Here is an 18,076-nt window from a genome sequence, read left to right as displayed (position 1 = left end):
ATACATTGTCTAATTTAATTCTCACCATCATGTGTGGTAGGAGTTATTTCCTCAATCTGCAGACTGTGGCCTGAGGCTCAAAGTTTAAGTTTCTCTAACCTGGATCTTCTGATTTAAGTCTCATGCCTTTTCATTTAACTCCTACTTAACATCCTACAAAACTCTGTGTGTACTGCAAGTTTTTAATGAGGTTTTGCAATGTGCATGAAAGAAAACAAAATTAAATAACATTTAAAAAGATGAAATCTAAATTCTTTTTGTGATTTGATGCTAAATCCTGAGTTAATTTCTCTGATACAAACAAGAAAGTATCATATCACCGTTTGTTGAAAAAATTAAAAAATTAGGCTGATATGACACAGTAAGAAATATACACTGGGGCTGTGTCCCCAATTCCTCAAATAGAGCTCCTAAAACTCTTGTAATTTTCTGAGTATAGGAGGTGACAGTCGAGTCTTACACAGACTTCCTAAAACCTCTGGAGTTTCCTTTTTATTTTGTTCTAATGCGGTAACTCTTGGTGGTGTTCTCATCACCAGGAAGAGCAAGCCACCAGACAGAGCAGGCCTGAAACTTTCAGCCCTGCCCCTGGGGAGAGAGAACTAGAGAACTGAGTTAATAATCAATCACGCCTACATGGTAAGACCTCCACAAAAACCCCTTAACTACGGGATCCAGAGAGCTTCCTGGTTGAACACATTCAATGTCCTGGGAGGGTGGCACACTCCAACTCCACAGGGACAGGATTTCCACACTTGGAATCTTTCCAGACTTTTACTCCACGTACCTCTTCATCTGGCTGCTCATCTATATCCTTTAACTGTCCTTTATAACAAACTGATAAACCTAAGTAAATGTTTTAAGAGTCATTATAATTAGTTATCAAACCAAGAAGGGGGTTGTGGGAACCCCTGATTTACCCAGACTTGCAACTGGTGTCTGAAGTAGAGGGCAATCTCATCAGTCTAAGCTCTTGTCTGTGGTAACTCCAGGTATTGTTGAAACTGCCTGGGGTGAGAAACTCACACATTTGGTGTCAGAAGTGTTGTAAGAAAAAACAGCTTTTCCTATTAGCTTACATGAAGGTTGGAAAAAAGGTTTTTCTCAATTATTTGAGCTATGTGTTCTAAGTCAGATAGTTATACTAGTCATTATGAAAATGTTAGAGTTAATTAATTACATTCAATTATCTTCTTATTCCTCTGAAACCTGATTATGACTCTGTGGACTAAAAAAGAAAGAAAATCCGCCTTCTGGTCAAAGAACTAACTGGTAGGTAAAATTCAGTGAGGGAAAGAATGGAGACTAAAATGCCGATCATAAAATGAATAAGACTAATATTTCTTTTAAAAAAGGAAAAACCTGTCCTTTATCCTTACCTTTTGTCCCAAGAATTCATTCCCAATATACTAAGAAGCAATCTGCAATAATAAAATGCTGACTGAGGTTTCTGAGGTGTTGGTTCATCTTGTTCTGCAGCTTTCATGTTTAAGTCGTTAAAGTGTTTCTCAACAAATTCTTTTTCCTCTGTATGCTGCTTAAGGATAGCGTTAATAACATCATTCTCTTGTTTTTCAGAAATGCACACAGGCTGTGGCGCAGGAATATTAAGTGAGACTCCAGTTCTCTGTAAGCATTCAGGACTGGTTACACCTAAATACTGCAAAAGCTCATCAAGAACATCTTCTTCATCTCTTATTGTGTCCCAAGTTGGTACAGTTTCTCTAAAACTTCTTTTAAACTGGAAGGAAATCCCATCTTTAACTGTTATATCTTCTAAGCATTCATGAGGTGCAGAAGGCTCTTCTGGCTTCTCTTGATGAGACAATGAAAGTACGAGAGATGTAGGTTCTGATAGACCACTTACAAGAGGTGGTCCATACAGAATGGCAGAATCCCATGAATATTTTCCAGAAAGATCACGTACTATAATTCTGACATTTGAATTGGCTGATGCAAGACCAGCAGATAAACCTCCTCCAGGTATACTCTCTTCAGCTCTGATCTGGATACAGGACACTAAGGTTGTATTGTTTAACACAAAAAACTGAATATTTGGACTCTCGAAGAGTTCAGGGGAAAGTTCAGTGCTTTCACTGTAATGATTGTCGTGATTCTCACACACCTGACTTGTTAACATAGCAGGACCACCACTCATTGGATAATGGCCCAAGTGATTCACCAGATGTGTAATAACAGTGCGGGCAGCTATGGAGATTAATCCTTGCTGCATCTGAGTTTTCACTAGGAATAAAGAAAAATATAAGTGAGTGAGAATACTGCTGCTTCCTAGAGAGTCATATAACAACGAAACAGACAGCAAATAGGGATTCCATTACATTATCAAAATCACATTCAAATATTAGAGCAAATATTTTCAATGTAGCATATGAACTACAAGAATGATGGCAAAGAAGAACAAAACTACTCAGATAAAGTTTTGTTAATTTTTATAAGAAAGCTCCTTTTGAAATTTTTGCTTATGGATTTGTATTAATAATTTAAATTGAGGCCCTTAAATGTACATCATACCTTCAAAGAAGGTTCAAAAGTGTTTTAAATCATGTGAAATAGCTTTGCTCCCAGATTAAAAAGTCAACAAAATCCAACTGATAAGTTTCTTATCTTATCAGGAGATGCAGAGACATAGTTTGTAACATGTCTTAAATGTCATTTAACTATGGCTTATATGGATGATGTAAAAGTGTCAGAGAAAAGTGATCTTCCAACTAAACTTCAGGAGTCAGGATCAATTTAAACAGTGAGTCAGTGTAGCCTGCAATATGCCAAGGAAACTTTAAAGGAAAAATATTTATGGCTTGCCTATTTTTCTAAGGCAGTAAACAGGTAAGGAGTACATCTGTATGAGTAACTTAAAAAAAAAAAAAACAACCAATAGGAAATGGTAAAAACAGAAAACTCAGAGAACACAGCAGTAAGAGGCCTGCAGAGGCAAGGTGCCTAATGACAGGGCCTGAGGAAGGGGGAAAAGGAGGGGAGGGTGGAAGGGAGACAAAGAACACAGAAAGAGAGTAAAGGGAGAAAGAAAGAGAGCAAACTCAATTTTTAAAAGTTCGTAAGGGACTCAGTTGTACATTGTTGGTATGATTACTTAAAAAGAGGCAAGAGAGACAAATAGTGTCATATATTCCAGGCTACAGCCTGGAAGATTCAGAACTGACACCCCTGGGTACAGGTAAAGTGTAAGCAACAAGTCAGCAGCTATGCCATTAATACCAATAACATCTTCTTCATTATTCCAAATATAAAAAAAGATCAATTTTCTTTGGACTTTGTTGATTTGGAAATGTTACTGTCAAAATTTTAATCTTCTTCCATAATCAATCAAGTTTTATTACATACATGTATATATAAACATTCAATTTACTTAAAAAGTTCTAATTTCATCGAGCTGTTCTTTGATTATAGTTAGGGCTGGCTCTGAAAATGAGCTATTTTAACACTAGATAACAAACTAAATGACTAATCTTAATTCAATCCTACATTTTTCAAGACTTATTATGGTTAAGCAAAAAGATATTCCACTAAATGATGAGAAACAGGCAATCTGAATCAAGTGTCTACTTTTGCTTCTCTAATTATAACTTAGAATATAATGAGTGTTCACACTGTAAGGGGCCTTGCAGATAAACTAGCCAATACTTCTCATTTTGAACAAGAAGACAAATGGGTTCACAAGTTCAGGGATTTGCCACAGAAGGTATCACATTGGGGCAGTGTTATTTTCATCTTTATCACAACTCAAATCTCCATATTTTTCTCTTTTGTTAAACTGTCCTTTTCTTCTGGCAAATTACTTTGACATACGGAAACAATGCCTTCACAAAAGTTTTCTTCTGCGTACAGAGTCAAAAAAGTAGTACTTAGCATAAATTAATAAATGGCCAAGATCAACTGGAAAAGCTCATTTAAACTAAGCCATGAAAAAAAAAATAAACTAAGCATGTTTTAAATAGTAATAGAAAATTATGATTAAATTAAGCTTATGCAGGAAATTTTTTTTCACTTTCTTCCTTTTGAGTGACAATCAGGTGACTCATTTAGGCAGTGAATCTTCTTTGCAGAACATTTCTAAAGAAGCAAAAGAGTGTAATTTAATAGAAATGGACCACAGAAAAGAGAAGAATTTCTGACTTTGGCTTCTTCTGTGATCATGGACAAGTCACAAAAAACTTCTTAAACTCCATTTTTCTCTAAGGATAACATGGGGTTTTTGGTAAAGATGAACTGAAAACTCATATACAAAGCCTGATATAAGTGAAACAAGACAAACCAATTTTGAGAGCACTGTGAGTCACAAAGGTTTTATGAGTTCCTTTTGCAAACTTGTCTAAAACTAAACTGTAAGAATGAGCCAGCTCCTTCCCTAAAACTGAAACACCTAAGTCTAGGTCCTGTCTGTTCTATACATGCTCCCCTCAGGGAAAGAGATAGTGAGAACGCAGTTTAGTGAGCTTGTTCACAAATGTCATAATTACTAACACCGAGAACATTTAACAAATGAACTTAGATTTCAGAAGTAGGTAAAAGCATTTTCTTTCCTAAACTGCTTCTCTAAATTCAGGATATCTATAAATATAAAATAATAAAAAAAAAAACCTCTCAACTTGTTAATTTGGCAGTTAGGTTTACTTAGATTTATTTTGAATCGTTAGCTATTGAACATACATAAATCTTCTACATATTTACTTAGATATAAAAAACATGAAATTCTCTAATTTAGAAATTAAAAATGAAATTCTAAAATAACTAGCCTTGTGAGAAAATGCAAAATGAAGATATCAATGCTTCTAATGCTTTGGGTAACTATCATTCACTTAAATAAGTCTATTCAAGGTTGTCTTTTCAGATCGTCAGATTAAACAAACCCTACAGCATTTGCAGCAAACCCATAATTACAGATTATTATGGCACACAAAAGCAGCAAGACATAAAAAGCTGCTGCAATTCATTGCACTATAACAGAACATGCAGAGGAAGTTAATTTTGGCAAATGCTTTAAATATTAGCTTTGCATAATATGTACAGGTGAAACTATAATTAAGACAGAATGAATCCTTTGGAGCCTTCTTTCACTCTGACCCTGCAAATGATGACTTTCTGCTAATAAGACTACTGCCATTTGACAAAAAGCCAACTTCACTACCTTGCTTTATTCGTTAGTAAATTTAATAATTACAGCTACTCCTGCCAATAGTTTTCAAATCAGACTTGTTCAGTCCAATACTGAGCTTATTAGGGACACTGTGTTTAGAAATCTTTGGCCAAAAAAGTACTTGAAGATGATGATGCATGCCTTAGACAAGGGCACAATGATTACCCATTTTTGCCACATTAAAAAAAAAACCCTCAGCATGTAGTCACTACAGACCACAGAATCACCTGCTGTTAGCTCACAGCTGTTCCTAAAAGGTTCTGCATTTATTTGGTCCTTAACACCTTTAAGAAAGTCCAAAGGGAACAACTTTAATACATTTGGAGAATAGTACCCCATGGAGTATTTGGTATCAATATAAAGCTCATCTGTTTAAAATCTTTACACCTTTCTTTTACAGTGACTGTTAATGGCACAATAAATTTTACATGAAATACATTAAAACTTCCCTTTTAGTAAGTAAATAATAAGTAAACTATTTATTTTTCACTGTTTAAGAAATATACTACATTGCCCTGAACCAAGTTTTATCATTTTACACCTTGAAAAATGCAAAAAGGAAAAGAATATTTCCATTTAACTTTGTTTTTAAGTAAAATAAATACTATGCCAAATCTAAAGAAGTCAGTCACCTATATCAATTATTGTCTGAATTATTTTTATTACATTCCTAGTTCACTTGTACATATGTGTTCTAGACAAACTATTAGGTATTTGTGGTTGACTCAAAACCCAAGCCCTGTATTTCTTTGATACATGGCTTTATACCTTCACTTGCATTTTATGTCATCAATCCATTACCATGGCCACATTCTGGATGTTTTAATCATTTATAACTATTCTACCTTTAAAAATCAAACTCTTCCTTAAAGTTTATACTCTTAACCACAACCTCCTAGTCTAGTGACTTTCCAATTCTGTTCTGCTAGAGCCCTTGGAGAGGGCTCTTAGACATGAATGGGGGAGAAGTCAGCAGAATCTTCACTGTAGCTCTACTTTAAGAAGTTTTACAAAGTAGACATCCTTTGTGAAATTTATCTGAAGAGTGTCTGCTGCTTAAAAACTCATTTAATAAACCACTGTCCTAACATACTGATAAGCTCAGTAGTTCTCAATCTTGGCTGGATATTAATCACCTGCAACGTTTTAAAAGTCCCAGGAATCCCAGATCAATATATCAAAACCTCTATGGATGGGACCAGAATATCAATATTGTTATATGTAGCCAAGGCTGAGAATCATTGCTCAAACTTCTTATCACCAACCACATCTACTTTCTGATTCATAGGATCACCTCTACTTTCTTCCAGCTTATTAGCTATTTCCTAACATCAGTTCAAGTCTCACCAACCCTAGATTCTATAATTAAACCATATACCAGTATTCTGAAAGCCATCGTTCCCTTGTCTATCTGCCAGATCCAATTTACTGAATGTTAAGAGATGCAACCAAAATGGTGTGGTTTCCATTGGGTCCTCAATAACTTCTGTCAGTCCTCTTAATTTATTTCAATTTTCTTCATCTTTCAGATTTCAGAAGAAGAGCTAATATTAATACCTAAACTTGCTAGCTCTTAGGAACGTCACTCTGTTAATGAACCCCTTACAACTTTCCTTTTCAGCTTATAATTGAGTTTAGCTCTTTTTGTCTTTAAAACTCCTTTAATCCTGAATAATCTTATCTGTTTTATCATTTTTCTTGACTTTTTTTTAAAATACAAAAAAGTTGAGATTTTTTAAAGAGCACTTTTGACAAATGGCTCTACTTCCTTAAGTCCTGTTTGCTCTTTAACCCACAGCCATCCACTTCTGTCTCCTACTTCTCTGCTGAAACCAAAGTAGATGTATTTGTCAGTCTTTTTGTACTTAATATCTCTATCATTTAATATTTTTGGCCAGTCTTTCAAAAATCTTTCTCTTCTGTTTCTGCGAAACTACTCTTTCCTGGTTTTCCTTCCTTTCCAACCTTTTCTTCTCTGAACACACATATTGTGTAAATACATATTTACATTGTGTGTATTTACACACAATATGTGTAAATACATATTCCTAACAAAGACCTCGCTGCTAAGGTGTAGATTTGCATGTACAATGAACGGTCCCACTAAGTCACATGAATATTCAATAGGCGCTCCAAGTTAAACCATTTCTAATACTGCTCTCATTTCCCTTCCTAATTCTCTAGACTTTCTAATATTCTTGGTCTAGTTTGGGGAAGATATAACCTATTTATGGAGAAGGCAATGGCAAGCCACTCCAGTGTTCTTGCCTGGAGAATCCCACGGATGGCGGAGTCTGGTGGGCTGCCGTCTATGGGGTCGCACAGAGTTGGACACGACTGAAGTGACTTAGCATAGCATAGCATAGCATAACCTATTTAACCCTTTAGCAACTATGTTTCTCCTACTGCAACAGCATCATGATTGGTCTCTGATCCTGCATCCAGTTCAGTTCAGTAGCTCGGTCGTGTCTGACTCTCCACGATCCCATGAATCACAGCATGCCAGGCCTCCCTGTCCATTACCAACTCCCGGAGTTCACTCAAACTCATGTCCACAGAGTCAGTGATGCCATCCAGCCATCTCATTCTCTGTCGTCCCCTTCTCCTCCCGCCCCCAACCTTTCCCTGATCCTGCATTAACCTCCCTAAAAATCAATCTAACATACTAGAGATCAAGCAAATTCCTTTTTCTGCAAAGGACAGAGAGTAAATTATCTTTGGTTTTATGGGCCATGCTCTCTCTGTCCAAACTACTCAACACTGCTTTACTACACAAAAGCAGCCACATTGATACATAAATGAACAGCATGGATGTGTCTCAATAAAACTGTATTTAGGTGGCAGGTGTGGGCCACAGTCTGCTGACTCCTAAAATACTACTCTCAAAGAGCTCTTAATATTAATTTTACCATGTATATTACCTCCTTAAAACCCTTCAATAATTGCGGGATTCCTCTGGGCTACCCCTGCATCTTTATTTTTAATTGAAGGATAATTGCTTTACAATATTGTGTTGGTTTCTGCCATACATCGACATGAATCAGCCACAAATGTCCCCTCCCTGATGAACTACCCTCCCGCCTCCCACACCTCCAGGTTGTCACAGAACACTGGGTTTGAGTTCCCTGCATCATACTATACCCCTGCATCTTGGATGTACTTTTATTTTTACACGTAGTCATATCATAAGGTTACTTGTCTACATATTTCCTTATCTAAGATAGTAAACTCACCGAATATAAAAACTGTATGGTTAAAGAACTTAATCAGAAATAAAAACTATATGGTTAAAGAACTTAATCAGTATCAGAATACCTATAACTATAAAGGGAATATCATCACGTATCATCTTAGTAATTGTGTACCTGAAGTTATTTCTTAAACTAAAAATGAATTTAGTTACAATACACATGACAAGGTAAACAATTATAAAGTAAGACATACTACCTTCCAGTATTTCTACCTAGGCCTCAAATCATACGCTGGCAGAACCCAAGCAACAATACTGCCCCGCAGAGAACTCATTTTACCTTCTGTTACTGGCTGGAGTTTAGAAGATCGCTCCGAATCAGGGGAGTGCAAAGGTTCAGGCTCTTTTAGGCTTTCCAAATGCATAAAAGGATCATAATCTACAGATGCCAAATCAGAAAGGCTCATTGGAAAATACCTCGGGTTGCTAAAACACTGAGCTCCATAAACACACCCATGTAATACCTGCAAATACAGGGGAAAAAACATACCAAACTTTCCTCTTCAGTGAAAATAAAGGTAAAAGGAGAAAACAACTATAATACAAGAACTTGACAAAATTTTAAAATATTTAAACACAGCTCTTCAATCAAGGTAAATTTTTTCTTAAAAGGAATGAGCAATGTTTAACTAATGAGTCTCACATTCAACAAAGATTTCACTTTTCAAAATTCTGCAATGAAACAAAGTCTTGTAAGAAGTATTTTTAAATTATCCATAGGTACTGTAAGATAAATCTATGTTCTTAGAAAATTGCTAGCTCCAAAACAATGAAAATGTAATACTGCTGCTGCTGCTAAGTCACTGAAAATGCAATACTAAGAAATGCTAATTCTTTAGGTTTCAAAAATCCTTGGTTACCAAATAAATAATAAAGCAAAGTTTACCTTATAAATACAGTTAAGGACAGATTTTTCTATTTTATCATTTTCTGTTCCTGTAGCATGGACTGGTTGGAGCAGTGTCTTAAGAGGTAAGGCCATGATCCAGTCCAGAAGACAAAGAAGTAAGGATACCACCAACTGAAACAACAAAACCCCACATCTTCAGTATAACCAGAAAACAGAACATTCAAACTTCAAATTATCTGTAAGTCTAAAATACACACAGCAAATGAACTTTCACCCATTCTCCCACTGGAAGCTTTTCTGAAGAGTGAGCGTAAAAGATAAAGAAGAACTAGGTACAAGCCAGGTGATTTGGCATCTGTCCGTTGGGTGGCAGGCTTAAATGGTGGAGTGCTACATGTATGGTCTAAACCCTTCTCTCCTCTGACAGGGTGTGAGTTGGGAGTTTCCTCCTCATTGTATGGAGTTATCCTAGGTTTATGACAAGAGTGCTATAGCCGTTCCTACCTATTTTTGATGTAGGTATGTTCTCAGTCACTTGATGTGTACAGGTCACTTGATTAGTTTCTGGGTTTCTCTCAGAGAGAACTGTTCCATGTGCAGCTATATCTTCCACAGGTCCAAGAGAGGAGGAAAACTCTAGGTCACTATCTTGGGACTCCCTCTCTGCCTAGTCCTCAACTGTTACTCTTCAAGGTGCTATACTATGCTAACCTATCTTACTCTGTAGCTTCTCCTTAAGTGATCACATATATTCCCAGTTTAAAACAACTCAGGTATTGACAATGCCAATAATTTTGTTTCCAGCCTCAAATTTACTACGTTAGTTATATAGATGGTGGTCTCTACCTGGGCATCACTCCTTACATGCAACACACTAAAAATTGAAATTCATCTTTCTTCAAATATCCTGCCTTTTTCTTTATTCCTGATGCTAGTGATGGATGCCACTTTGTCAATATTTACCTTTATTCCTTTAGCTTTATTTCAGAACATTATAAATTCTCATGGAGATTACTGTAATTAACAATTACTATATTATTCCTTTTGACTTTCACATGTTCTTAAGTGATCTCTCACAAATCTGGCATTTTGTTGCATATTAAAACCTTTCCAAAAAGTCGCTTTCAAAAAAACAACTTTCTCAAAAGTCCAAGGTTCTTAATGTAGAATTCTGACCCCTTTCTATGTCTAATGCCTAATTTCCCAACCCTGAATCATGCATTTCATGTCCTATAATATGGAAATAATTGCTTTCTACCTTCCCATAACATTAAAAGATGCTTGCTCCTTGCAAGAAAAGTTATAACAAACCTAGACAGTGTATTAAAAAGCAGAGACATTACTTTGCAAACAAAGGTCCATATAGTTAAAGCTATGGTTTTTCCAGTAGTCACGAATGGATGTGAGAGTTGGATCATGAAGAAGGCTGAGCGTTGAAGAATTGATGCTTTTGAACTGTGGTGTTGCAGAAGACTCTTTAAGAGTCTCTTGGACTGCAAGGAGATCAAATCAGTCAATCCTAAAGGAAATTGACCCTGAAAATTCATTGGAAGGACTGATGCTGAAGTTGAAGCTCCAATACCTTGACCACCTGATGCGAAGAGCTGACTCATTAGAAAAGAGCCTGATGCTGGGGAAAACTGAAGGCAGGAGGAGAGGGGATGACAGAGGACGAGATGGTTGGATGGCATCACCGAATCAATGAACATGGGGTTGAGTGAACTCTGGGAGATAGTAAAGGACAGGGAAGCCTGGCGTGCTGCAGTCCATGGAGTCACAAAGAGTTGGACATAACTGACTAACAACTGTCTTCCCATAACACACCATGACACTGTATATGTGATTTTACTCATGCTATTCCCTCCACTTGGAATAAATCTGACTCTACTTGTTTCCATTTATATAGAAGACCCTATTAATCTTTAAGCAATTGTTCTCTTAAAACAAGTCCTCCTGCCTTGATAGTTAATTACTTCCTCCTCTACCTTGTATCATACACATTTTTCTACTTTTTACAGTAAGCACTTACTATACTGGATTGCTTCACTTGCCTCTCTAATCTTCAAAATCCATGAGAGCAGGGACTATCTTATTTATGTCTGCTTAACTAGCTCCAAGCAGAATACCACAGACATGTTTTGTGATCAATAAATGTTTAGTGAATAAAGTAGGTGGGGAACAAAAATCTGGTAGTGGAGCTTTTTTCTTATGAACAGCTAGGCCTTTGGAAGACAAAATGATAAAGAAGGAGGTGGCTAATTAGTGACCCAGATATAGTTCACAAATTGGATTTGAAATCCTTGACCATAGTTTAAGACACTAAAATGAAGGACCCCTGCCTAAAAATGGAGTAACAGGGTCCTTTAAAAATGAGAAAGAATGTACTTATCAATCATTAGATAATATGATCAAATGAGTTTTAAACTAAGTACAAAGAGGAAGAATAAAAAATTCTTAGGTAAACTCATGAAGTTAGTGATATGGAAGACAACAGGAAAGACCAAAAAATGTTAAAAAGCATCACTGACTCAATGGACATGATTTTGAGCAAACTCTGGGAGATAGTGAAAGACAGAGTAGCCTGGCGTGCTGTACTGTGTAGTTGAAAGAGTCGGACATGATTTAGCAACTAAACAACAATTAGCCCACACAAGAAAATAACTGAGAATAGGTCCAGAAACATAATTATAACGGCAGTTATGTAAACAATGGGCAGAATACATGAGATTTCAATGCAATATGATTAAGAAATCGTAACATTGAGATTTGGAGAAGAGAATTCAAGATTGGGATGTGAAAATGGGAAGGAACAATTTTCAGAGAAAATTAACAGGATCTAGAGCAGCACTGTCTGATAAAACTTTGTGCGATGATGGAAATGGTATATATTTGCCCATGTGGCTACTGAGCACTTGAAATGTGGTTGGTACAAACAAGGAATTAAAATTTTCATGTAAATGTTCAATTTAATTTTATGTTAAGTCACACATGGTAAGTAGCTACCATTTGGGCAGCACATATCTAGAGTCTCTATAACAAGCTATGTGCAAAAAATTAACAGACATATGAACCAACAGCAAAGTGGAACTTATAGTCTTCAGGAAAAAGTTCAATGGAAACAGACTCATCAATAATCCAGATATTGAATTTAGCAGCTATAACTTTAATTACAATACATACGTTAAAAATCTATGAGAGAAAATGGAGATAACTGATGAAATAATGCAGAATTTCAGCAAAGACATGAAAACTATAAAGAGATATCAAATAGAAACTTTAGACTGATAAGCACAATATCTGAAATAATTAAAGGAATCTCATAATAAATGTACTGAGGTAAATACAATCTTGTAAAACTTTCTGATGGCCAAAGGGTATGTCTTCGCCAAAGCATCATACCTTTATATATTATATGAACTCTCCTTAATGGAAATTTCTTTACTTCCTATCTGTAATAGTTATATAAAAATGCATGGCTTCCTTAAGAATGAATTCCTCACAATTATGAATTCCTCATAACAACTAAAAAAAATAAAATGGACAGAACCCTCCCAAGTTCCTTACAACCCTAAAATTTAAAGACTTTACCAAATGACCATGATTAATTTGAAATATGAACTAAAAATATAATTTAGTTATACTTAAATAATGGAAAGCTATATCTCATATTATAATTAACGTAAGGTTAATTGTGTCCCACATAAATATATATACTTTCACGGTTTAAAAATACAAATATTTTACTAGATAATAACATTGTTAAATATAAAAACAAATTTAAATTACCCTCTTGTCCATTTCATAAGATGAGGCTTCCGTACTTGGCAAAAGATGGGTAATAGTGGCTATTAGAATCTGCAAGAAATTGAAAAAAAGCTAAAAATATGTCAAACTAATGCTGTATCTTAAAACAAACAATAATGCTAATAAAGTGATAGAAAATATATTGTTGAAAGTTTAAGCCAAAATATATTGTTATTTCAAAGTAATTTTTAAGAGGTCAGTTTTTCAAGTAAACTTATTAAACATTTACAATCTTAATGTACAGAACCAAAATTATATATGCTCTCTTAGCTATAAATGGTTTTCTTATAGATTCAATTCTTGAATCAATATGTATAAATATACAAGTAATATATGTTCAGACAGAAAAATCAGAAGATACAGATAAGCAAAATGACATATAAAAACCATTGGTAATTTATTACTGAAGACATCTGCTTTGCTCAACAAGTTAAGAAGGAATGTATCTTAACATAATAAACTCCATATAGGACAAGCCCAAAGCTAACAACATAGTTGAAGGTAAAAAGTTAATGTCCTTTCCTCCAAAGGAGGGAACAAGACAAGGATGCTCCTAACTGTCATTTCTATTCCACAGAGTACGGGAAGTCCTACCACACCAATTAGGCAAAAGAAAGAAATAAAAAGCATCCAAATCTGAAAGGAAGAAATAAAATTATTTTTATTTGTAGATGACATGATCCTATACCCAAGAAATCCTAAACATTCCACCAAAAAAACCCCATTAGACCAGAACTCATAAGTGAATTCAGTACAGCTGCAGGATGCAGAAATCAACATATAAAATTCAGTTGCATTTCTATACACCAACAATTAACTATCACAGAGAAATTAATTTATAATAGCATTAAAGTCAATAAAATACTTAGGAATAAATTTAACCAAGGAGGTGAAAGACCTATATACTGAAAATTAGAAAACAATGGTGAATGAAACTGAAGAAGACAAATAAACAGAAAGATATTCCTCTATAGATTGGAAGAACTAACAGTTTAATTGTTCACACTACCCACAGTGATCTACAGATTCGGTGTAATTCCTATCAAAATTCCAGTGGCATTTTTCTCAGAATTAGAGAAAACTATCCTAAAATATTGTAAAATTTGAATGGAATTCCCGCTCCACCCTGACACACACACACAAAACCAACGAGCCAAAGCAATCTTGAGAAAAAAGAACAAAGCTGGAGGCGTCACACTCCCTTATTTGAAGTTTTATTATAAAGCTAGAGCAATAAAAATATAGAACACGGACATGGAACAACTGACGGGTTCAAAAAGGGGAAAGGAGTACAGCAAGGCTGTATTCTGTCATCCTATTTCAATTATATGCAGAGTACATCAGGTGAGATGGCTGGATGAGTCACAAGCTGGAATCAAGATTGACAAGAGAAATACCAACAAACTCAGATATGCATATGCTACTACTCTAATGGCAAAAAGTGAAGAGGAACTAACAAGAGTCTTGATGAAGGTGAAAGAGGAGAGTGAAAAAGCTTGCTTGAAGCTCAACATTCAAAAACCTAAGATCATGGCATCTGGTCCCAACACTTCATAGCAAACAGAAGGGGAAAAAGTAGAAGCAGTGAAAGACTTTATTTTCTTGGGCTCCAAAATCACTGTGGACAGTGACCACAGCCACGAAATTAAAAGGTGCTTTCTCCTTGGAAGGAAAGCTATGACAAACCCAGGCAGCATATTATAAAGCACAGACATCACTTTGCCGACAAAAGTCCATACAGTCAAAGTTATGGTTTTCCCTGTAGTCATGTACGGATGACTTGGACCATCCAAGTGGAGACTAAGAGTTGGATCATAAAGAAGACTGAGCCCCGAAGAATTGATGCTTTTGAACTGTGGTGCTGGCAAAGATTCCTTAGAGTCCCTTGGACTGCAAGGAGATTAAATCAGTCAGTCCCAAAGGAAATCAACCCTGAATATTCATTGGAAGGACTGATGCTGAAGCTCCAATACTTTGGCCACCTGATGGGAAGAGCTGACTTAATAGAAAAGACCCTGGTGCTGGGAAAGATTGCAGGCAGGAAGTAAAGGGGCAACAAAAGATGAGATGGTTGGATGATATCACCTGACTCAAAGGACATGAGTCTGAGTTAACTCTGGGAGATAGTGAAGGACAGGGAAGCCTGGCACGCTGCAGTCCATGGGGTCACAAAGAGTCAGACATGACTTAACAACAACAATCAAAATGTGGCACTGACAGTAAGGGACTGACATAAAAACAGGCACATGGACCAGTGCATTAGAATGAAATCTAGACATAAACCCACACATACAGTCTATTTTTGACAAGGGTGCCGAGAACACACATGCATGTGGTGTTGAAAAAAACTGGGCATCCATGTGCAAAAGCATGAAACTGGACCCCTAATTTATACCACTCACAAAAATTAACTTGAAATGGATCAAAGTCTCAATACAAAGGCTTGAAACTTTAAAACTCCTAGAAGAAAACATTGGAAAAAGGCTCCGTGACATGGGTCTTGGTAACAATTTTTTGGAAATCATACCTAAAGCACAAGCAACAAAAAAAATAAACAAGTGGGACTATATAAACGAAAAGCTTCTACACAGAGAAAGAAACCATCAATAAAGTGAAAAGACAACTTACAGAATGGAAATAAATATTTGCAAAGCATATATCTATAAGGGGTTAATATCTAAAATATACAAGGAACTTCTACACCCAACAGCCAAACAAATTATCTGAATTTATAAAAGGGCAAAGATTCTGAGTAGACGTTCTGCCAAAGACACACAAATGGCCAACAGAACATGGTAAAGTACTCAACATCAGTAATCATCAGGAAAATGCAAATCAAAATCACAATGAAGTATCACCTCACATTTGTTAGGATGGTTATTTTTAAAGACAAGAGAGAACCGATGATGGCAAGAATGTGGAGAAAAGGGAACCCTTATGCGCTCTTAGTGGAAATGGAAACTGGTACAGTCATTATGGAAAACAGTATGGAGGTTCCTCATAAAATTAAAAATGTAACTACCATATATACTACTTCTGGGTATACATATGAAGGAAATAAAATCAGTATCTCAAAGGGATATATGCACACTCATGTTCACTGCAGTATTATTCAAAATAGCCAGGATACGGAACAGCCCACATGTCTTTTGACAGATAAATGGATATAAAAATTGTGGTGTACATACATACACTATTGAATATTATTAAATCATAGGAAAGAAGAAAATCCTGCCAGTTGTGAGAACATGAAAAAACCTGGAGGATATCATGCTAAATGAAAAAAGCCAGAGAAAGATAATATTGTATGGTATCACTTACATGTGGAATCTAAAAAAAGCTGATTTTATAGAAATAGAATAGTATAGTGGTTGCCAGGGGCTGAGGTCTAGTGAACTGGGGAGATGGAGGTCAAAGGGCACAAATTTTCAGTTATAAGAATAATAAATTCTAAGGATTTAATGTATAGTACAGTAAATACACTTAATCATACAACACTATCTTAAAGGTGCTAAGAGTAGACCTGAAGCATTCTCACCATAAAAAAAAATTAACAATGTGTAATAATCAATATGTTAATTATCTTGATCTTGGTAACCCTTCTACAATATCAAATCATTGCTTTATACATTTAAAATATATTTATCAATTATTCCCCAATGAAGTGAGGGAAAAATAATTTACTCTTGTCTTCCTGGATATTGTGGTATATATACTTGCAAATATATGACTTTTAAAAAAAATTTTATAATGTGTCTTTTTAAATTAACATATATTGTACACTGAACATAGTATGAACAAAATTGATAAAGTATGAAATAGAAGCCCTTATTCAAGAAAGCAAAACATTAATATAGTTTTATCATTTACCCTGAACATTTCTTGATCTTATTCAATTTTTTAATGTGTATGTTAAAAATGTATTGAGGTAAACTTACTGTATTTTTATTGCATGCTATTATGTTTTTTATAAATGAGTGCTTCAATTCCTTTAAAGGTAATTTACACTGTAAAAGGTTTTACTCACTAATAGAATGAATCCAGTATATCAGATTAATACTTAATACTGGTAATAGAACTGGGATTCTATTCCTAACTATGCAAGTAGGTAGCCATTAGGGAATTCCTCTACTATTTTAGCATTTCATTTCTTCATTCAATTAGAGGTGAAGTGTAACTATTTATCTGTAGCCATTGGCCACCATAATTTATAGTGAGGCAACCTGCAAAAACTCTACACACCTAAGAATTACTTAGATAAGTATTAGAATACATAAACTGAGAAAGAAAATATAGGAAAGCATTTGGAGGCTTTCAAATGAGAAAAAAAAAATCTGCTTAAAGAACACCTTAACTTTCAACAGAATAACCAATCTTAAAAATTTTCAAGTTTTAAAATTTCAGATGCTTTAATACCTATATATATATATATGAACATTTACATTTACATCCAGTTTTCAAGTCCTGCATGATTACTACAGTAGTTGCAGCCAACACACTTTTAAAAATTTATGTCCCATCACTCTTATGGCAAAATATATCAGTGTTTTATATATTTTTTTTCATTTAGTTTCCAGAGCAACTCTGTGAGGTAGGTATTTTATCCCAAATGCAAACATAAAGAAAGTCAGAGTTTAGAGGACTGAGTAATTTGTTCACAGTTACAAACTTAGTAAATGGCAGAGTCGTGGGTTAATTAAACCAGGACTAACCTTCAAACCCAATCTCTGAACCATAATACTGTATTAAACTCAACAGATATTTATTTAAAAGATTCTATATGAAAGTCATCCCATGCATAAAAAATAAGAAAAAACTGTCACTGTCTTAAAGAAGCTTAGATTTTTAACACAAACATATTTAGTGCTACAATAGGGCCTTGGTGACATGGCTGACTGGCAAAAGCTTGGACTTGAAATTTAACAGACTTTGTTTGAACTCTGTTTCTACCCTGGTTTAGCTTATGACTTTATATCGTTACTATATCCTCAGTTCT

The 18,076-nt window shown here is 35.2% G+C and overlaps 1 protein-coding gene across 4 annotated transcripts in view; it reads right to left on the bottom strand.

Moving 5' to 3' along the window:
• RALGAPA1 (Ral GTPase activating protein catalytic subunit alpha 1) overlaps window positions 1-18,076 on the bottom strand; it is a 207,309-nt gene that overhangs the window by 63,309 nt on the left and 125,924 nt on the right. For all 4 annotated transcript variants that reach the window (XM_055418250.2, XM_055418252.2, XM_055418251.2 and 1 more), the window contains 4 exons: window positions 13,063-13,131; window positions 9,313-9,447; window positions 8,707-8,890; window positions 1,380-2,244 (listed from right to left, as the gene is read on the bottom strand). In XM_055418250.2, the coding sequence (XP_055274225.2) occupies window positions 1,380-2,244; window positions 8,707-8,890; window positions 9,313-9,447; window positions 13,063-13,131 (1,253 nt within the window). The remainder of the gene's footprint in view (window positions 1-1,379; window positions 2,245-8,706; window positions 8,891-9,312; window positions 9,448-13,062; window positions 13,132-18,076) is intronic.

This window comes from Moschus berezovskii, chromosome 21 (genome assembly GCF_049115385.1).
Source record: "Moschus berezovskii isolate FMDL1 chromosome 21, NW_MosBer_1.0, whole genome shotgun sequence".
Lineage (NCBI taxonomy): Eukaryota > Metazoa > Chordata > Mammalia > Artiodactyla > Moschidae > Moschus > Moschus berezovskii.
This window is presented reverse-complemented; position numbering and strand designations above follow the sequence as displayed.